Source organism: Maylandia zebra, linkage group LG7 (assembly GCF_041146795.1).
Source record: "Maylandia zebra isolate NMK-2024a linkage group LG7, Mzebra_GT3a, whole genome shotgun sequence".
NCBI classification, from domain to species: Eukaryota; Metazoa; Chordata; class Actinopteri; order Cichliformes; family Cichlidae; genus Maylandia; species Maylandia zebra.
Genome location: NC_135173.1, coordinates 27746750 through 27769379, shown reverse-complemented (window position 1 = coordinate 27769379; position 22630 = coordinate 27746750). Strand labels below are relative to the sequence as shown.

The 22630-nt window shown below is 39.9% G+C and overlaps 2 protein-coding genes across 4 annotated transcripts in view; both read right to left on the bottom strand.

Annotated features, from left to right (window-relative positions):
- The window catches only part of carmil2 (capping protein regulator and myosin 1 linker 2), a 62762-nt gene extending 62359 nt beyond the window's left edge, over window positions 1-403 (bottom strand). The window contains exon 1 of the mRNA XM_004556231.4: window positions 49-403. Coding sequence (XP_004556288.3) covers window positions 49-76 — 28 coding nt within the window. The 5' untranslated portion in view covers window positions 77-403. The remainder of the gene's footprint in view (window positions 1-48) is intronic.
- A 1896-nt stretch (window positions 404-2299) lies between these two features.
- ctcf (CCCTC-binding factor (zinc finger protein)) lies at window positions 2300-21993 on the bottom strand. Of its 3 annotated transcripts, none has more exons than XM_012920470.5 (17): window positions 21804-21993; window positions 19627-19775; window positions 18940-19120; window positions 18663-18817; window positions 18364-18483; window positions 17780-17959; window positions 9449-9664; window positions 9200-9362; window positions 7950-8120; window positions 7704-7837; window positions 7501-7621; window positions 7082-7231; window positions 6819-6979; window positions 5972-6154; window positions 5718-5853; window positions 5385-5627; window positions 2300-5135 (listed from the first exon to the last, which is right to left on the bottom strand). In XM_012920470.5, exons 2-17 carry the CDS (start codon window positions 19654-19656, stop codon window positions 4891-4893), a joined length of 2589 nt encoding a protein of 862 aa, XP_012775924.1. In that variant the 5' UTR covers window positions 19657-19775; window positions 21804-21993; the 3' UTR covers window positions 2300-4890. The 3 variants fall into 3 exon arrangements, with proteins under 3 accessions (XP_012775924.1, XP_004556290.1, XP_012775925.1); XM_004556233.6 differs by having other exon boundaries at window positions 18663-18799; window positions 21804-21992; XM_012920471.5 differs by lacking the exon at window positions 19627-19775 and having other exon boundaries at window positions 21804-21992.
- Between the last annotated feature and the right edge of the window lie 637 nt (window positions 21994-22630).

Genomic DNA, 22630 nt, shown 5'->3' with positions numbered 1-22630 from the left:
GAAATATCAAAGCGCATTAACTTTGCTGCTGAAAATGGCTCAGCTTACCTTGCAGGTTCTGGGAAACAGCCTCCATTCTGTGGACTTCAATAAAACGATGAAATTAATATGAAGATGCACAAAAAGTTAATCTGTGATCTTGTACTGCTCCTTAGAGAAATAACGAAAGGAAAGATGCATGTCCATACCGCCAAATTTACAAAAAGAAGACAGATTTTAATCTAATAAAACAGTGTGTACAAATCCAACTGCACTGAGTCAGGAGCAGGGAGCAGAGGAGATAGTAAAACAAGAAAATGTAGCGTGGAGATACTAAAGGTGTGAAGGTACACACATGAAACCACCATAAGATTTCTTTTTCAGAGCACATCTGCATATAACCCTCTTTCTCTTTCCACCCTGCATGCATGCACACACGTCACCTTTCTTGCTCTGCTTGCATGCACCCTCTGCTTGTGAACGTAGATACTCACATCCTGTTCCATGTTGTGAGTCAATAACACTGTGAACACAGAGAAGACTAAGCAGGAAGGAACTGAAGCTAACCCCCACACTGCAGGAAACCTGCAGTTTTACAAAGTTGTACATCGTGTTTAGAAGTTTAGGAACTAATCAAATGTTGAACGTCAGAGGATAAATAAAAGAAATAGTATTTATGAAAGCATAATAAGGGTTTAATGACTTTTACTTTTATTATGATGGAATCAATTATATTTTTCATTAGTAGTTATCTCTAACCACCAGGGGGAACCAAAGTGCACATTCAAACTGTTTTATCTACATTTAGTTAAGGCAGAACTGCTTTGATCCGTTTACAGTTTTGTACATCGCCTTAAGGCAACTGTTACTTTGATTTGGCGCTGTATAAATAAATAGAATTAAACTGAATTTTTCTCCCATCCTGTTGTAGAAAGTGCTCCAGGAGGATTAGCACGTTTGCCTCACAGCAAGAAGGTCAATTCCAGCACCTGGCCAGGGTCTTTCTGTGTGGAGTTTACATGTTCTCCCCATGCTTGTGTAGGTTCTCTCTGGGTACTCCGGCTTCCTCCCACAGTCCAAAGACATGCAGTTAGTGGGGTTAGTTACCTTCATAGGTATGAATTGTTGTCTGTCTCTATGTGTCACCCTGGACAGGTCCCTTTTAACTGGTGACATGTGCAGGGTGTACCCTGCCTCGTGCCTTATAGTAGCTGGGACAGGCTGACAATATTAAATAATTAATAGCAGTCAGACAGATGTTGTCATGCTTGACTCTGGAATACTTTGGCATACAGAGGTCAACTGAATGACTGCAAGCTGTGTAAGCCAGGTGGCCAGGTGTTGAGAAGATGGAAGTACTTTGAGAAGCTGATGAATAAATAAAAGCGAGAGGACGACAGTGTTGATGGATAAATAAAAAGGTGGCCGGAAAGAGACGCACTGTGTATTTCTGGATCTAGAGAAAGCTTTGTGAGGAAGTCAGGTGTGGCAGAGAAGTATGTGAGGGTGGCGCAGAACAGGTACAGTGTGAGGACAGAAAGGCAGTGTTGAGGTAGAAGGGACAGATGGGTTGAGGTTACATCAGGGATCTACTTTGAGCTCCTTCATGGAGTGATGATGGACAGGTTGACAGATGACATTTGGCAGTTTCTGTCTGCCAAGATGTTCACAGGTGACATTGTGATCTATAGTTTGGAAAACAAAAAAAAACAAACGACAGGCTGGACTTGAGGTGCTGAGTGTGTGACCACAATGGACAGGATATACAAGTATATCGGATGGAAAGCTAACGTTGAGTGCTTTGGAGACAAAGTAAGAGCTTCAAGGCTGAGACAATTTTGACATGAGCAGTGAAGACACTGGCTGTAGAGTAGGAAGGAAAAAAAAGCAAGAGCACAGATAAGGTTCATGGGTGTAGTGAAGGAGGACACGCACAGGGCTGGTGTGACAGAGCAAAGATGTTAGGGATAGTGTGAGATGGAGGCACAAGAGCTGCTGTGGTGACCGCTAAAGGAAGCAGCCGAAAGAAGATGATGTGCAGATTTTGACCATGTACAGATAAAATACTAAATAATTATTCACTTGTGCACCTAATTCTCATTTTCTGAAGTCATTATCGATGTATGATATGTAATCATTCTACCTTGTAAAAAACAAAAAGCAAACCAAAAAGTTCAAAGAAATCAATAAAAGCCCCAAATTACTATGGCAATCATGCCCATTGGTGTTTGTAAACTGATCACAAATGTATTTTATAATCCCACCTTTTTGAATAACTACACGTTTAAGTTAAAGAACAGAATTATGCAGCAGTCATAAGCCCATTAAGATGATTTTAATTTTCATCATCTGTACAATTTCTCATTTTCAAAAATGACATCACAAACATTTGTTTTCTTGGTCTTAAAATGGGGACACTTAATCTTAAAACTATTTTCTCAATTTTTCTGCAAAAACAAACAATATGGAATTTAAAAAACAAAACAACCCCAAAACAAACAAATAACAACAAGAAAAAAAAACAAAACAAAACCCCGCACTGATTTCAGAACAGTCATATAACCTCAAATCATTCCATCAGGACATGAATATGACAGATCAGGTAACTGAACATTGTCTTGTTACACAGGAAGATGCCTGACCACAACTGTACAGTGCAAATCTGATTCATTTTTTTACACAACTGGGCATTTACATTACAGAAGAGCTAAAGTCACCTTATGGCTGTAATAATCCATAATTCAACTGTCTTCAGAGAAATCAAATCATATTATCTGTTGACACTTGGATCTTGAGGAATCCTGGAAACTGAGTGGAAGTGAGAACGACAACATGGAAATACAAAAGTAGCAATTTGCCAAACAGCTCTATCAATGGGGCTTTTCCATTACCTCAAGTTGGTTCAGTCTTAGTGTAAAGCAGTTTAGCTAAAACCTAAAATATGATATGCACACTGCACTACCAGCTGGAAAACTTGATGGTGGAGGATGGTGCAGCAATGGCAGAAAACAGCTTACATTAGCAGTTACTTTTCAGTGTTCATATAGCTGAAAGCCACTGATGTACTGCAAAAATAAGGCTAATGTGTGAGTGTGCAGACACGAAGAAACTGAAATGTATGAAGAACTGAACGCAGAGGCTTAAATGCAGCTTTCTCTCAGAGATGACGAAGGCAGGGGACCAACTTGGCCAGATAAGATCCAGTATGTTGAACAGTGCATTTGCACAAGGGTCATTCTGTCCCTACAAACGAGTTCCAAGTCACTTCTGTTTTTAGATACAAACCCGTCTTCAAGCAACAACTTACAGTCCACTAGAAGTCAAACTGGCCCCACTACGCATTGAACTCAACCAACTGCAGAGAAACAGTGACAACTACAGAAAGATCAAAAATTTAACTGTAATGCATCACAGCAGACACAAGCTAACCAAGAGACAGTCGGGGGTGGCAGAAATCAATTCAGTTGATTTGGGTACATATGCTAATCTGTAGAATGAAAGCATGATGGTGAGGGCCCTTCGCTCAGGACACTCAGGTTTAGAAAAATACATGCAAGCCTTGCTGTCTCTTTCCCAACACATGTTCAGATAATAAAAACATTCAAAGGTGTTAAAATGTGTATGTACATGCACTCCATCCGCCACAGCTAGTTTTCACTGATTATTGTAGATGAAGAACGTGTTTGAGCGACTGATTTACAAAATGCATAATGACTGTTACAGTAAGAACTGGGATTAGCTGAAGTGCTTGGGGTGTTCAAAAACCACTGCTATAATACGATATTGTATAAGTAGGATTATCCACATTTTCTCCAACCAGCGGGGTTTCATGAGACGTGTACGACCCTTTCCTTCAAAAATGTGGACAGGAGGAGAAACATTGAGTGACATATGAATGACAAATATCTCCCATGTGTGAAACAGTTGAAGTTTCGGCTGCGTGTGTGATATGGCCAAACTCATTTATGAGCCGTCTCATCGTTTTAGTTTACATAAGTTGACTGGGGGCTAGTTTCAGTTCACAACAAGGTTTAACAAGAAGGCTGAAAAACTATCATCACTCACTTCTATTGATGTCAACACTTACCCCATGCCTACTCACAGGAAGACTCATTCTGCTAACTCAGTGTACAAACAGCTGACTAATAACACCACTATGGTGACCATGTGGCTTTAGGAAAAAAAAAAAATTAAAAATCACAAAACTAAGCAAAAATGGCATCTGAAAGTACCAATAATGTCATTGTTAGGAAAAGCTACATTCTCTCTCTCACACACACACTCTCACACACACTCTCACACACACACACTCTCACACACACACTCACACACACACACTCTCACACACACACTCTCACACACACACTCACACACACGGAATTTGCAAAATCAGCATAGTTGTAAAGAACTGCAAGCAGGACATCTCACAGTTCTTCTTCTAAAAAAAACAAAAAAAATACTTGAATGTAAAGTTCCATCAAATAATGTTCTCATATTAAAGACATGGAGAGGGTGTGTGGGTAGAGACTGGCACAGGATGTGGCTTTGGGTATGAATAATTAGCTAAATCCACTTAGAGCCATTGAAAAGACATTCAAACTGGAAAAAAGCATTTAACAGCAGAGAGCAGTTTTAGCTTTGACATTATCTGTGTACAGTAAGGGTCACGGAAGGATGTGTGACAGAGTCCTGAAACATGGGCATACAGGCTGACACACGGGGATGTGAAGACATTGTGTTTAAACACATACATGCAGCTTCTACTCTTAGTGCACGACTGCTCCTGCTGTCGCATTCGGAAGCCATTTTAGCAGAACGGCTGCCATTGGATGAAGCACGAAATGAAGGCCATGGGGAAGTATGCAGTAATTTTAGTCATAGTCCGGCTACATGTGCGTTTCTGTGTTACGTTCACCGGTCCATCATGCTAAGGATCATCTCTGGTGTCAAATCTCCGTTGGCTGAAGCTGCCGCTGTTTCTTCGTTCACAGGAAGCTCAACAGTCTCTACCCCTTCATCAAGCCCCACCCCCTCCACAGTGAGGGCCACTCCCTGCTCCAGAGGAGTCGCTGCAGAGGCATCACCTTCCTCCTTCTTCACTATGATGTTCTCCACTGCCCCAGTGCTCTCATCCTCCACTTGAATGATGGCAGCAGCTAAAAAGCACAACAGACATATTTCTTACTATCCATAGCACTATCAAAAACGACAGGTTCGTTTACTAGAGTACTCGTCTTCTACGGTTATTAATCACTAACATATATGGCATACATTCATTTCTAATTTGTCACAGACACTACAGTTAAAAAAGAAAGCCCGTTAATGCTGGAGCAGGACACTTTACTATTCATAGAGGTTACTCTTCTTAGATTACTTCTTTTTTAAATTTGTATTTTAATGCTCACCAGAAGCAGTTGTTTTGGTAGCAACTCTAACGGACTTGCTGGGTGTTGGAGGCTTGGGGGCATTTTTGGGGGGGCGGCCTCGTTTCCTCTTGACTGGTGGCTCATCGGGGGCTGGTACAGGAATGGCGGCTGGAGCCTGGTCCAGCTCCATGCTTTCTGGGTCCTCCTCTTCCTGTAGAAGTGATGACTCTTCCTCACCCTCACCCTCTTCCTCATCATCATCCTGCTCAGCATGATCCTCATCTGAATGAACACACACAAAACAATCTAGTTGAACATAGTTACAGAAAAACACAGCCCTGTATAAACCCCAAAACGGCGTCCACGTCTCACCACTGTCATCATCATCATCCCTCCTGCTCCTCATCTTCCTCTTTCTTCCTCTTCTTCCTTTCTTTGGGATTGTAGCTCCATTCTCAGCATCCTCCACCTCACCGCTGCAGTTCTCCGCGTGGCGAGCCATGGTGTTCTAAAAGAAACACACCCGTAAACAGTCTGTGTTGTGACTTGCAGGTAACTAGCTGGCCTAGGAGTTGACCCTTAGCTTTCACTTCATGTGTGACAGCTAAAAACACATGTAATCTTACCCTTCGGGTGAAGGTCTTGTTACACTTGGGACAAACAAAGGTGGCAGGGATAAAGTTGGGGTCATGGTAGCGTTTGAAGTGCATGTCCAGGAGCTGCTTCTGTCTGAAGGTCTTTTCACACTGGCTGCAGGCATATGGTTTCTCTCCGGTGTGGGTTCGGCGATGCATGACCATGTGGCGCTCCTGGACACAGCAACATGAAAACACAGTTTTCACTGTTAGCAGCAAATATTATTTCATATATCATGCATGCAATAACGGCCATCAGTTAGATAGTTGACAGACTGCTGAATGTATGGTCATATGGTCTCATTTACACTGTGTAGTGTTGTGCTGATGACGTCAGGAATCGATAATGGTCAAGTTAATAGCGATACAGTGATCAAGGTAATTCATATCCTAATTGATGTATTAAATTAGTATTGTCATTGTGCTAAGACTCTTAGCTTTGTCCACCATGACTGGAGAAGTCAAGAATACTGGTGGCTGCTGGTGCTAGATCCCTCAGCCTCCTTGTACATGCACCTATGGTATGAATTGAGGGGGAAAAAAAATCCTATAATGAAATTCCTGAAAACGAAATCCTACATCATCTCATTCTCGGTGTCCATACATGCTGACCTGTTGGGGTAACGCCTCAAAAACAGTTTTAGTGGTTATCCATCATAACACCATACTGTCCCAGTACAGTTTGCTACTATCAAACTGCAGAGCCTTCAGCTTCCAGACTCACTCTCAGACTTTTAAACACGAGTAGATGATTCACACTTGAGACTAAACTGAAACAATAATATTACTACAAATATGAAAAACCTGGTTGTCACACAATATCAGTTGTATTACAGACCTGGCGACAGCAGTAGTCACACATGTCACATTTGAACCTCTTCTCATTCTTATGTGACTTCTGGTGCTGGATCAGAGCGTAGCGCTCATGGAAAACTGCGTCACAGTAACGACATTTCTTTCCGGTCTCAATGAATGAGTGTTGCTTACGAAGATGGACACCTAAGATAGCACACAGATGACAGGAGAGTAAATTAGGTGGCAGAAACAGCAAGTTAAAGTAAAGTACCATGTGTGTTTGTGTGTTTACACAGTGTATTTTACCCAAGTCACTTTTGCGTGCAATGACAGTGTCACAGTGTGGACAGTGGAATTTGGCCACATTTTCAGTGTGCTTCTGCAGAATGTGCATCTTCATGGTTCCACTCTGGGTGAATCGGGCATGGCAGATGTAGCACTCATAGGGTTTCTCTCCTAAGAATGATGATTGAGCACATACAATGTTTTACAGTTTCATGTTTTTCATTTCTTTCTCATTTCTCAAAGAGGCCCATATGCCAATATTGGAGTAACTGGGTACTAGCAGTCCGTACCATTTCTAACTTGAGTAATTTAGTCTGGGAAGCAATTTATTATTCTTTCGCATGAAAACAATCAATAAAGCTGTGCACCAAAGAAAACACTTCATTGCCCTTCAGTTCTTTAAACACACAGGAGAGGAGCAGTTAAGGTGTCGGCTTTACCTGAGTGTGTCCTCATGTGTCTCTTCAGCTTGTAAGTGTCTCTGCTAGCGTAACTGCAAAGACTGCACTGGAATGGACGCTCGCCGGTGTGGGAACGAATGTGACGCTTTAATTTGCTCACCTACACAACAGTCACACACAAAGTTACATTTTGGTAAACACTTAAACACCAAAAACACAAAGCAGACAATAGATAAACTTGCCTCCACACTGGCATAGTCACACATGGAGCATTTGAAGGGTTTCTCGTGTGTGTGCTTGTAGCGACGATGGCGAACCAGCTCTCCACTAGTCACGAAAGCCATATCACAGTCTGTACACTTGTGTGGACGAGTTCCTGCATAAATAAAATGTAAGCAATCCTTGCATACTTGTGTGAAAAAAAAATATTGAACTATCAGCACAGTACAACGTTGTACATTTTAATGACACCACAGATTCATGTTTACCGGTGTGAGTGTTGAGATGGTTTCTTAGCAAAGTGACTGTCCTAAAAGCTCTTCCACACAAATGACATTTGTGAGGTCTCTCATCTGTGTGGCTCTTCATGTGCCTGTCCAAGTTGGAGCGTCGAGGGCATGTGTAGCTACACAGCTCACACTGAAATGTCTTCTTCACTCCTAACAAACAACAAAGACATTGAAAGATTTCATATTCAGTAACAGTGTTTGTATAGCAAAACAATGCAATGCATTTGGGGCTAGCTGCATCTACGGGACACGCGTCTTTAACTAAAACAGTGTTAACTTACAATATTAAGTTTCAACAGTTAAATACAGCTGCTGAACCATTAAGTTAGGACTGATTGTACATCTCTATTCATATTCTTGTTGTGTGATCACTTTTGTTTTGATCGTTCAGAGCTGATTTATATCAGAGAAGACAAATAAACAAGACTCATTAAGTCAATGTGCATAATCTGGACTAGGTTTAAGTTTGTTTGGCATAACAAAGATGGATCCTTGCAATCAACTTACTATATCAATTCCCTAGAGTACCAGGATTATGAACCCATGTACATATATAGATTTTGGGAATCATTTTTAAAGAACTTATATAAATCACTGCAGCACAAAACAAACAAACAAATAAAAAAAAAACACATGGCTGTAGGGTAGGTTTGCTAAGTAAAGCTAGTTTTGATTTAATAATTGTTTTCTGTCACATGTTCCTGTATATTACTGTAAGGTACAGGAACCTAGATATTAATGGGTTTTTTTTTTAAGCCTTAGGCTGTATCTGCTGGCTTGTTATGTTTGGTAACATTGCCACTCGAGTTTTCATTAATGGTTTCTGTTGTCATTTTATCTTATCTCATTCACACACTAACATAGTGGTGTGTATGGCTGCAGTAGCCTAAACAGCCAGCTGATCCTCCTATGCTGTGTATTTCAACTTTCTGTGGTTATAAGTATGCAGCTATGCTGGGTTGGTGCAGTGCTATTCTCCAAACCCATTTAAATGTATTTATAAAGCACATGAAACAAAGGTTTAAACAATAAATTAAGAGATACACCACACATACAAATCATACAAACCACAGAATAAATTTGAGATTTAAGGCATAACATGGGGAAGTAATTCATTCCACAATTTAGGAGCTATGACACACTAATGTACAACTGAAGCAGAGTTGTACCGCCTCAAGTGGTGTCAAATCAATCCGAGTAGGTGCTAATGGAAAAAGCCCTTTACTTACCCTTCTTCTTTATCTTGGTAGGTTTAGGTGGTTTCATGTTGCCGACCACTTTCTCAGCATTGACCTCAGACAGAAGGCCCTCCTGCTGTTCTTCCTCAAAGTCATAGACACTGACATCCATATCCTTGTCTCCCTCAGCATAACGCAGACGACTCTTTTTACCCTGGACAAACAGCAAGTTCAGTTTCAGTACAGCAAAGTCTCTTAAATCTGCATTTACAAAAATAACAATCCCACCACCTTTCTTACCTTTTTGATCTTCTTAACAACTCCAGATGGTGGCTGATAGTCTGGGTCCTTAGCCCAGGTTGGGTCGTCATTTGGAGGCTGAACAGGCTCCTCTTCCCCCTCTTCCAGAAGCTGGTTACCCACCTCTTCATCTTCCTCCTCGTCAGGTTGCGTTTCTGCTCCTTCCTCCTCCTGTTCCACAGTCTCCACCTCACCATTAGCACCAACCTTAACTACCTAAACATGAAAAGGCACAAACTGCTCAGTCAGGGGGTGTTATTCAAGTTTTTATTCAGAACATACAGGCACTACAATTGAGTTAAATGCACTTTTGGTGCAAAATTATTACCAAGAGTAACAAAACAGAGAATGAAAGCAAAAAAACCCCACCAAAACTTAAGTACTAATGAACCAGTAGAGAAAGGTGAGCAGCATCTTAGTTAAAAGGGGAAACTATAGTTAACCACTTTTTAGTGAGTGCTTTCTTACTGGCTTACCAGCAGAACGTTCAACAACTACCTCTTTACATCACCCTCCAGAATTTGAAGATTGGAACCAAAGTATAAGGTTTCAAATGATAACAGAATTGCTACGTTAAATGTTTTTTCCTAATTTCTTGCTAATGTATGTCCAGTACCGGAGGATCAGTGGGAAAGCCAAGAAAATATGTAAGTGGTTTGCATTTTGTTTCACCACAGGATCTTCAGCAAGTTAATTCTCTGTGGAGAAAGTTACTCTCTCAAGGACAGAGAGGAAGTCCACTGGTACTGATATGTCTTCCTAAGTTTCCAGTTCAATTTTAAAATTTCCCTCCTTTTCACATTTTCCATTATAGCTCTTATGATTTTACACTTTCAATTTGTGTAATCCTTGGTATATTTTAGAAATGTATCGAATTCCTTGAATTGATTTATATGCCATTAAGAGAACCTTTAAAAACAACTGACACATCTGCTTCAACATCTTTCTTTTTAAACGCATTTCCCATATAATGTCGATTTTTGTGAAAATCTATAGAAGTCTTGATTTGTCAATCCTTGTTCTTTCAAATCTTCAAAGCATTTTAAAAGTGGTCCCACTAAGTAAATGTTTTATTTAACCAAACCTATGTCTTTTATCCTATAACCTATATCTATATCATTCTTAAATCAACTATCAGTTTTATTTGGGCTGAATTCAGGGTCGTATATTATCTAGTGTATCGGTCTATAGAGTTCCTTGGGTTGCTTCTCTCTCACCACACTGAACTAAGTCCTAAGAGATGTTTATATCCAGGGGTTGGATTCATTAAGGTGGAGCAGGTTCTGTAATGGAATATGACTTTATATTTCCATCTCCTTCCACTGTGCTGTGCAGACTGAGTTACACATGTTCGTCAAGGTTGTGATCTGTACTGCCCTAAACTAATCTCTAGTATTTGGCAGGAAAAGACGTTCTTTGTCTTTAGCCACTTGCAGGGTCTTAAGTTTAATCTTGGGTCCTTTGCCCTGCCAAATAAAACAGCAAAACCACCTGTCGAGCTCTTGAAAGACTTCTCTTTCTTCTCTCTAAGCACTTCTGGTGCATGATCATGTTCCAAGAAAACCTTCCTGTCTTGAAAAACAAACCCCTTTTTTCTGCCAGACAATTTTGAAACTTCTTCCTTTACCTTGAAGCTGCCAAACTTGGCCACTATGGATCACTGAGGGGCAGCACATGGCAGCTTCAGAGCGACAGAGTGGTGAGCGCTCTCCATTCCCAGCTCCATAGCATGTGAAATAGCCAACTTCTCCCTCAATGCATTTTCTACAAAAGCAGCTACATTGGGCAAGTTTTCTTCTATTCTGTGAATTCTTTCACAACTCGACCTTCCTTCTTGGTCATTAACCTGGCTTCCAGCCAGCTAGCATGGGTATCAATATTCTTTCTTCTGCTTCTGTAATTCTTTTTTCAGTGTGGTCCATTCCCTTGCTCATTTTTACAATTTTACCTTTAATTTCACAGAGTTCAGTACTGTTTTCATGGCAGAAGTCTCTTAACTCTTTGAGGATGGTTTGAACATTAGTTGAGTTGCTAGTATCCTGTTCCTCCATCCCCAAGTGGCTCTCATCAGGGTCTTCTTCCCACACAAATAGGGCCTTTATCTTGAAGTGGGACACTCTTGTATGCCTTCCTTTCAGCATAGTGATACCATCTCTTGAGTTCAGTGGTCAACTAGTTGTGTGGATGCTTTAAGCATCCACACTATTGAGTTCCTGTTTCTCTTTATTCTTTATTATTGTGTGGATGCTTTAAGCATAAACTATTCTGCTATTTCTGCTAATGATCGCTATGACTTTTGCTATTTTTTGCTATTATACTTTTTAAAATATTAAGCTTTTTTCCTTTAATTTGTCCCATTGAAATGAATGGGAAACTTCCAAAATTCTGCTGAATTTTGCTTGTTTTTGAAACTTAACTACTTCCTCATACTTTCACCTAGAACAACCATTCAAACTTTAAAATGTTCACAAAATATTGGGCTATTCAGGTATGATTCAGCTTTTTCAAATCTTTTACTGTTTTACTTTTATGCCTCTTAAAGTTTTGAGTTGCAAAATTGTGATTTTTCACAAAATACATGCGTTGTTATCGTTGCTATGCTCTTGGCTTCCAGTGTGTCACTGAAGGTTTTGCAGTCTTCTCTTCATGTCCGAACAACTGTTTGCTACTTGCTCAATTTTCACTCAACTTCCACAAATTATACATCAAAATGTAGGTATTTTTGCTGGCTTTCAGAAAATGTCACTATCATTGTTGTGGGATTTATAGAATTTTGGCAAATCTCCTCAGACCAACACAATGTCAGAAAACCTCTCCATATAAAGTGAATGGAGAGCTTGTTCAAAATCACCGCTGCATTTCTGTAATGAGAGGCATATTCGAATCGTCATATCTCCTTAACGAAGCAAAGTTAAGACATGAGGCTTGTCCCGGTATATCTTCAGACACTCCTGACGCTCACAATTCAAGAATTGTTTTCTCACCTATTACCATTTGGCCATGAATTACGTTTGTTTGAGGGTAGGAAATTTGTCCCTCGCTCAGATTTCTTCAGCTTTGAAACTGTGGAAATGAACCACTTTTTTCTCTCGTCATAACTTTTTGTTGGATTTCCACAGAGACCTGAAAATTTCCATGATTGTTCACCAAAGCCTGCTGTCTCTTACGGTGAAAGAATGATATCGATACTCCAAATAGATTTAGAGTTAGAAAGCGTTGTTTGAGGGCAAGTCAAGGCAGTTTTTGCTTCGCTCTACTCAGTTATGGTGCATTAGAAGTAAAATATCTTTAATAATTCATATTTTAATGATAAATTGTTAACACTGGAAGATTCCCCCATCTCTTCTGAACAAAACGGTGTAAGAATGACCGCTCTAGCCCCTACGGTTAGGAAATTATGGTCATTTGTTTGAGGGGAGTCCTCACTATGAGAAATAGGCTGCAATAATCCTGTGCCTCTCTGTGCTGCGTGTGTAAAAAGATGCACCTGTTTTGGCGGGAAAACGTAAACAGCCACTCTGATTGGTGGATTTAAATTCGGCAGCTCTCTCCCTCTGTGTCTGTGTGTGTGTGTGTGTGTGTGTGTGTGTGTGTGTGTGTGTGTGTTTGTGTTTAGTGGGAGAGAGAGGACCCTGCCCTTATTTGGCAGCATGTCATTGTAGGATTTAAATTGAATATAGTTAGACTGGTTGACTGGATTAGAGCCTGTGTTTGTGTGTCCCTCTGTGCATTTCTGTTTCAATATGCCTCCATATTTGTAATTTTGTAAGTTATTACTATTCTGCTAAATCATAGTATTTCTGCTTTTCATAAGATTTGTGACTAATATAGTATTTCTGCTAAATTATAGTATTTATTCTTTTTATAGGATTTGTGCCTAACATAGTATTTCTGCTAAATTATAGTATTTCTGCTTTTTATACTATTTGTGCCTAATATAGTATTTCTGCTTTTTATAGGATTTGTGCCTAATATAGTATTTCTGCTTTTTATAGGATTTGTGCTTAATATAGTATTTCTGCTTTTTATAGTATTTGTGCTAAAACATAGTATTTCTACTAAATGTAGTATTTATGCTTAATCATAGTATTTCTATATATTTCTGCCAGGTCCCCAGGCAGCCAATCCTCTGTGAGGACTGAGACATTAGAATTTTCAAATCAGGGCCTGCACGGCTTCCCAGCCAATCATATATGTGTCCTGAGGCATTCAAATTTGCATATTGGGGCCTTCATGGCTTCTAAGCCAGCCAATCATATCAGGGCTGAGGAATTCAAATCCACAAATCAGGGCCTGCACGGCTTCCCAGCCAGCCAATCATATATGTGGCCTCAGCCATTCAAATTTGCATATTGGGGAATTCGTGGCTTCTAAGTCAATAAGTCATCCATGTCATATATCTCTAAAAATTCATATGTTAATGATAAATTGTAAACACTGGAAGATTCCCCCATCTCTTCTGAACAAAACGGTGTAAGAATGACCGCTCTAGCCCCTACGGTTAGGAAATTATGGTCATTTGTTTGAGGGGAGTCGTCACTATGAGAAATAGACTGCAATAATCCTGTGCCTCTCTGTGCTGCGTGTGTAAAAAGATGCACCTTTTTTGGCGGGAAAACGTAAACAGCCACTCTGATTGGTGGATTTAAATTCGGCAGCTCTCTCCCTCTGTGTCTGTGTGTGTGTGTTTGTGTGTGCGTGTGTGTCTGTGACAGAGAGAGAGAGAGAGAGAAAGCCTTTTAATGGGATGATCTCATTGTAAGATTCAAATTCAATATATTTAGACTGTTTGACTGAATTGGATCTTGTGTGTGTGTCTCTCTGTGCATGTGTGTTTCCTCATGTGTGCATATTTGTAATTGTGTGGCTGTCATAAATTTTTTTGCAGATTTTTGTCATTTAACTACTATATTTGAGGGAACCTCAGCATGTTCAGCATTTTTTCAGCTGTCCATTTTGCTTTTCCAATTTTTCTGTTTAACTTATTACTATTGTGCTAAATCATACTATTTCTGCTATTTTATAAGATTTGTGCTTAATATACTATTTCTGCTTTTATAGGATTTGTGCTTAATATAGTATTTCTGCTTTTTATAAGATTTGTGCTTAATATAGTATTTCTGCTTTTTATAAGATTTGTGCTTAATATAGTATTTCTGCTAAATGTAGTATTTATGCTTAATCATACTATTTCTGCTTTTCATAGGATTTGTGCTTAATATAGTATTTCTGCTAAATGTAGTATTTCTGATTAATTATAGTTTTTCTACTAAATCATAGTACAGTATTTCTGCTTTTTATGGGATTTGTGCTTAATATAGTATTTCTGCTAAATTATAGTATTTCTGCCAAATTATAATATTTGTGCTAAAACATAGTCTTAATTTAAAATTACAATATTCATAGTTCATCACAGTGTCTCTGGTAAATCACAATATTTCTGCTCTGTTGTACTATTTTTCTAAATCATAGTGTTTCTGTAATGTTTAAGTATTTTTGGCTAAATATATTCTTTCTGTTATCTTATACTATTTCTCCTAAATTCTTGTATTTTTGAGAAGTTATCATGTTTCTGGTAAGTTACAATATTTCTGCTAAATTCTGCTATGCTATTGTATCTCTGCCAAGTATTATGTTTCCTCTAAGATATTGCAGTTCTGCTAAGTTATTCCATTTTAGCAAACTTCTTTTGCTTCTGCAAAGTTTTTACAATTTCTGCAACTTTTCAGCTTTTTCAGCTAGTTTTTGCATACAGCTTCAGCTTTAAGCATCCACACTGCATTTTCGCAGGAAATGCAAATTTTTCTAGTTAAAGTAGGTTTACATATATGACGTATTTTTCCCTAAAGGATCAGGAGCTCAAACTTTATGCTCCTACTGTCATATCACCCAAACTGGAAGTTTAATGACACCCAGACCCGAAGAGGACACTTGATTGTTTTTAAAGACACTGATCACTTCAGTTCTTTATATGTTAGAACTTTCTACAGGGCGGGCCATTTATATGGATACACCATAATAACATGGGAATGGTTGGTGATATTAAAGTCCTGTTTGTGGCACATTAGTATATGTGAGGGGGCAAACTCCTCATGATGGGTGGTGACCATGGTGGCCATCTTGGATACAACTTTTGTTTTTTTCAATAGGAAGAGGGCCATGTGACACATCAAACTTATTGGTAATGTCACAAGAAAAACAATGGTGTGCTTGATTTCAACGTAACTTTATTCTTTCATGAGTTATTTACAAGTTTCTCTTTGTTCACAGCCATTGACATGTCGAAGAGGTTAACACGTGAGGATTGGATTGAAATTGTGTTGATATCTGGTGAACGCAGTAACCGGGTCATTGCAGCAGATTTCAATGCAAGACACCCTACGAGACCACCCATCTCCCACGCTACAGTTAGCAAACTGCTTGCTAAGTTTCGTGAAACTGGTTCAGTGTTGGATTTGCCAAAATGTGGACGCAAGAAAACTGTCACTAATGAAGAAACATCAGTGGCTGTCCTCGCTTCATTCAGCAAGAGCCCACAGCGTAGCACTCGCCGCATGTCACTGGAGAGTGGCATTAGTCCAACATCCCTTCAGTGGATATTAGCTACTCACAAATGGCACCCTTACAAACTCCAGCTAATGCAGCATCCCAACGAGGATGACCCAGATCGGTGCACAGAATCTGCAGAATGGGCAAAACAAAAATTGGAACAGGACCCTCAGTTCACGCAGAAGATTTTGTTCAGTGATGAGGCAAACTTTTATGTGAATGATGAAGTTAACAAACAAAACCACCGCTATTGGTCTGACACTAACCCACATTGGATGGATCCCTCCAAGACTGTTGGAACAACAAAAGTGATTGTTTGGTGTGGTATATGGGGTACAACGATAGTGGGTCCATTCTTCATCAATGGAAACCTCAAGGCCACTGGATATTTGAAATTGCTACATGATGATGTGTTTCCCTCTTTATGCACTGAAGCTGGCACGTTCCCTGAGTTTTCCCAGCAAGATGGTGCACCACCACATTATGGGTGCCAAGTCCGAGCATTCCTAGATGAACAGTTTCCTGGAAAGTGGATTGGTCGTCGTGGGCCAGTTGACTGGGCCCCAACGTCTCCCGATCTGACCCCCTTAGACTTTTATCTTTGGGGTCATCTGAAGGCAATTGTCTATGGTGTGAAGATACGAGATGTGCAGCACCTGAAACTACGGATACTGGATGCCTGTACTGGCATTTCTCCTGCGGTGTTGCTATCAGTGTGTGAAGAGTGGGAGAATAGGGTTGCATTGACAATCCAACACAATGGGCAGAACACTGAATACATTTAATAAGTGGTCAGAAACTTGTAAATAACTCTTGAAAGAATAAAGTTACGTTGAAACCAAGCACACCATTGTTTTTCTTGTGACATTACCAATAAGTTTGATGTGTCACATGGCCCTCTTCCTATTGAAAAACAAAAGTTGTATCCAAGATGGCCGACTTCTAAATGCCCACAATGGTCACCACCCATCTTGAGGAGTTTGCCCCCTCACATATACTAATGTGCCTAAAAATCAGAGAATATTAACCTTGCCCTTTTAAATTCAACTTTTCTCTTGTGTTAGTTGCTTTTAAAATATCTCACATAGTTAAGGTTGTCACAATAAAAGATTAAAACAATTATTTTTGGGTCAAGTAAGCAACAACAATGTTGGTACTGATACTGTGGTAAAAAAGTATCTGATTCAATAGTAATTTTCAATATTGATTAGTATCATTTCTTGCAACACTACTATTAGATACAATATTTTTAGGTTATCTGAGACTGCTGTAATTCTGCTGACTCTGCACCATGTTTTCCCGAGTTGGTAAGATAAGCTTCTTGTCTAGTTGCTGGCAGACTGTTCTCAGCAACTTATAAACTGCAGCCTAGCTAATGATCACCTATGGGCACGGATGATCTAACCAAATAGATACAAACTGAATTTTTGGAATGTGAAGAAAGGTCACAATGGTTGGCTAGTGTGAAAAAACACATAAAAAAAAAAAAATTAATAATAAGAATAATTTCGCCCAATGCTTGCTTGTATAAATGACACATCAAGTGATAAATAAGTGTTCTTACAAGGTGTGTTTGACCTGCTGTGGCCTTTACATTAATGTGACATTCAATTTAGACCAAAGCTTTGCAGCAGCTCTTACACAAAGGCTTCTGAGCCTGACCTAAAGAATATACACTAATCATTTTTAACATTAAACGACTAAAAAAATTAAACCTTTGACTATAGTACATATATAATTTTCAAATGTCATGCATGAGTTTACAGCTGTACATCTGTGTACCTGAAAGCCTTCAGGCAGTGGAAGGGTGTGACAGATAACTGGGTCTCCATCTTTAGGCATTGCAGTAGTGTCTACAAAATTGCCCTGTTGAAGCGCCTCTACAGTAGTGGCTGAAACAGGCACCTGAACCAGCTGTAGCTCCCCCAAGCCCAACGCGGCTTGCTCCTCCATGTTCACCACCTGAGGACAGGACAACAGAAATCATGCCTTCTGATTCAACAGAGTAGTGAGATTTTACACACACACACACACCAATCTGGGGGGGTGGGTTTGCCTTATTTGATAGAACAGTGGAGAGAGGCGGGAATGTTGAGAGAAGTGCTAAGAGTAAATGGCCTTGGGATAGACAGGCCTGCATTAGTTTTAGGAATATGTGTCGCCTGCTCAACTGTGTAACCAGCACTCTACTGAAACTAATAGACAACATTAACTAATAGAAAACATAAACTTCATTAAAACTATATTAAAAGTCTACTGGCTTTGTTGACACCACAAATGGATAAAAGTAAAAAAAAACCCCCAAAAAAACCAAACAAAAACAAACAAGAAAAACAAAAAACAAATATGAAATGGAAAAAAAGTACCTGTAGGGTGATTATCTGCGTTTGATCCACAGTTGTCACAGTAGCTTGGTGAGCACCACCTGGTACACCTCCGACCACACCCACCGCAGCTGATGATCCTCCCACTGCAGCGTCTATTACCTACAATTATGTATAATAATGAGCACTGTGGTAAAGATGCATATTCTGGAAGGCATGCTTGGTACTCTAAATTCAATAAATGTCATATCTAAAACTAAAGTGACATCAAAACATAATATTTTCATTTTTCTTCTAAGTTTAAATAACTATTAAATCAAAATAATGTAACTGTAACTCACCTCAGTTTTCATCTGCAACAGGGTGGGATCCAATGAGTCCATAACCATCATTTCAACACCTGTGCCACCTTCCACACCAACTCCTTCCATTAGCTGTTGCTGGGATTGAGTGGCTGCTGCCATTCCTTCCCCGTGACCTGTTGGATAAAACAGACCTGTTGGATAAAACCTTTGACTGTTTTAATGTCAAAATGTCCCCGTTTACATTACAAATGAATACTTTTTTAAAAATTTTTAACAGCTAAATGGTAAAATTACATATGAAATGAGTAAGAACCTTGTTCTACGACAACTCCAGCTTGTCCCTCCACCACACCCCCAGCCTCAGCTGCTTGCTGAAGGAGATCCGCCACCATGGCATCCTGGCTGTGAACAGCTTGGATGGACGGAAACTCTTTGGTGGGGACATCCACAACCCCTACACCATCTGTTGGCCTCCCGTCCATGCTGGGTAGGAACTGAAATATTGTGTTGTGGAAACAAACATTTTCTAGCAGTGTGGGGCCATATTTTGTCTAGGACAGCAGTATACAGTCTTACAACTGAACACAAGAAGTTGACTAAACTATGACCATATAAAAACCAAAGGAGAAGAAACTAATCAGTAGCCGGTTACAGTTTGATCATGTATCTGTTCACCAGCATGTTAAACTTCCATCTCAAAACATGACATTTTTCTGATTTAACGTTCTCCCATTTCTATTGATACTGAGGATTATTGCACATAAAAACATGATTTCTGTATGCATAGCATCTACTTTCAGAACTTATGAAAATGTGAAAAACAGATTATTCAAATATTTCATATCATTAACTAGTGAACCGGATATGTACAATATTAAGATTCTGGATAATATTAAAATGTAAAACAAACACCATGCTGCCACTATCAAGCTGTACTCTCAGAATGGGAACAAAGTGAAACTTATAAGGCTCAACTTTTTCTTAACACTACAGCTGTTACCTGGAATAGAAAGGATAATGACTTAAACATGACTTTGCCGACTAGGCTGCAGTCTGCAGGATTCTTGTATCAGAGATCTCCTTTTTTTGCTGCTGAAAGCCCTGAGCTGTGCTCGATCAAATGCCTGCTACCTGACTGTCCCTGCCAACCTGAAGGACAGGAGAGGGATATATTACACAGCAGCACTATATGCTTATGTATTCCGTGCACATTCACAAGCAGTGACTTAAACTGCATCATAACGCAGGGAAAAGGGTTGTGGACCTGAAGGAGTACTATGAATGGAAAAAAAAAAAAAGAAGTTTCGCACTAAAAGTGTCTACATTCAGCATGTATTTTTCTCTCTGCCGCTGCAAGATCACACTACAACATTAAAAACTATGTAGTGTTACACATCATGGTGAAATCTGATATAAAGAGGTTTAAAAAATATCTTAGAATAAAGGATCAGCGATATATGATTACTGCCATTTGCTGGTTTCCCCCCCTTGAAATCTTTTATTTACCAGTACTAGCCTGAATAAATCAGTATGTTTCAGGGTAGGCTGAATTTGTACTAACAGACTCATTAAATCTGCACTAACCCCCCCTCCCCCATTCTTCTATAAGACTAGACTTTATTAACAATGAAGAAAAACAAAACTGACACCATCACTGCTAATTGTTTAACTTGAGCAAAACCCTTAACTGTACACAAAGGGTGAGATCTAACAATCAGCTTTGAAATATGCTGACATTTTACACACCACACAGTCCAGAGAAAATTGCATTAGTAGCTCAAGAAATGATATGTGCCTAGATCTGAATACTGTGCTAAAAATTCACCCTTTTCACCCTTAAAACACCACACATTTAGAGATGTGTATGCATATACACTTGAGATGAAGTAGTGGCTGTGTAACTACTCTTACACACACCATAACCCCAATGTGATTTTAGAATACTGGCAATCCCTGAAATGTGTTTGTGAGATTCGACACATTTGTCTTTATTTGCTAAATGTGGGAAACTGGAGAGGCTCTGGCAAAGGCCTTCATACATCCTTCCATTTACAGCAGAACAAATTTACCACAAAACAGCAATCACTCCGAGCGGAGCAGTCAGTTGTCGTCCCCTTTCAATGCATTTATATAGCTGTATTTTTGTAGCTCTCCAAGCCGAGTCGTAGAGGGAGCTCTCTGCTGTAATATATATCTGTGGCTATGAGGCTCTAGGTGGGCTTAGAATAAGCGACGAACTGGCAACGGGTGTAACAACACCCGACAATTCAGAGCACGTCGTGATGGGCTAAAAAGGAGAGAGGTGCAACATTCAATAATGGAAGACGGCTGGGAGAACGCTAAATGCTCATCTGATCTTCGAGAACGCCAAAGATCGTTCTGCTGTGAATGCTTCGTCACTCTCCCGCACTTGCCTCGGAGTTGGCGTTTCCGTGTGTGTACTTTGCAACGAGGGGCCACAATAATCAGTTTGGTTCCAGTATTTCAGATGCGTCAGGAAAGTGCTGAGTAAAACCTTAGTTAGGGTCACGTTTCGAGACTCCGTTGCTTCGAAACATTCAGACGTATTAAGGGCGTTGGGTACAGAGGGCCTCAAGCCTGTCAGGTCGACGTGATCCTGTTAGCTTTGCTAACGGTGACTGCTAACCAACGCTAGTAGCTATCTCGCTTCTTTTTCCCCAAATATAGATTTGATTAAACGTTATGCAACACGCTAAAGCTCAAAGTAACGTGAACAGGATCACCCAAAACGACGCCAATGTCGCAACAATTATTTCGTGCTTGTAAGATTGTCTGGGTTACACTTTATATTAATGCAAACAAGCTAACGTTAACTAACTTAAACCCGCCAGTTCGATGTCGTCAAGGTAGCAAAAATGGGAAACAAAGAAGCGAGAAAATGGACGCCTTGGCCTAAACTCTCCAACCAAATCGACGGAGTATTCACAACATGTCTTCGACTATATTCTAACAAATACGTACGAAATACAACTGGATGTATACATATTTATTGTAACTTGTGTTTTTAAGCATATTTTGACAGGGTTTTCAATAACGATAGAGGGAGACAAACACTCTCCGACGAGCTGCCCGGACCCAGAGCCCCATCGTGACACCTAGAGGCCGATTAAAGATCCTGCAAACTCCCCCCTTATGTGAAAAGTAGTGATACTTTACCTCTTTTAGTCTGTTTCTCCTTCTGCTTAACTCGGCGGAAAGCACAGAGTCTGTGCTACAAAGTTTAGCCGACTAGGGAAAAATGCGGGCTTCTTCGCAGTTTGTTTTAATCCTTCTCCTGCTTTAGCAGAGTAGCTTCTGCCACAAAATGGCAGTTGGAAGCTCAGTGCGCCTGTGCGGCCGCTGGGGGGTGGTGTCGAAGCTGCTGCAGACACACTGATTGGCCAGGAGGGGCGCCCCGTTGGAATACAGTGAAGCCTATTTATCACAACGTTAGGAAAACGGACGCTTTCACAACCCTCGGAAATGCGACATTCACAAGAGAATAAACCCGAGGCGTTAACGTTTTCAATAAAACATACAAATGAAAACATGCTCATTTAGAACCAAAGAAAAAGTTATGTAACTGAAATGTTTTTAGTCTGTTTAATATTATGGGAAATATTAACTTTTTTTATTTGTGTCTGACACTAAAATAAAGATATGCAAAGCTTTTAGCTTTCCATTTATTACATGAAATGACTTGGATGATTATCCTGAAGATATACACCCACATCTGAGCTGTAACTGTGTCCTGCTTTTTTAAATCTCTCTCTCCACACACACACACACACACACACACACACACACACACACACACACACACACACACACACACACACAGCAGGATCAAAAGGTCCTTTTGCCATTCAGGAAGAAAACAATTAGGACAATTTAGCAGGTAACATTTTTTACAGAAGAAAAAAAACCCCCAAAAAAACCCCCAGTGAAAATCTTTCTCTCTCTCTCACACACACACACACACACTCCAAAATTTAGTGTTCTAT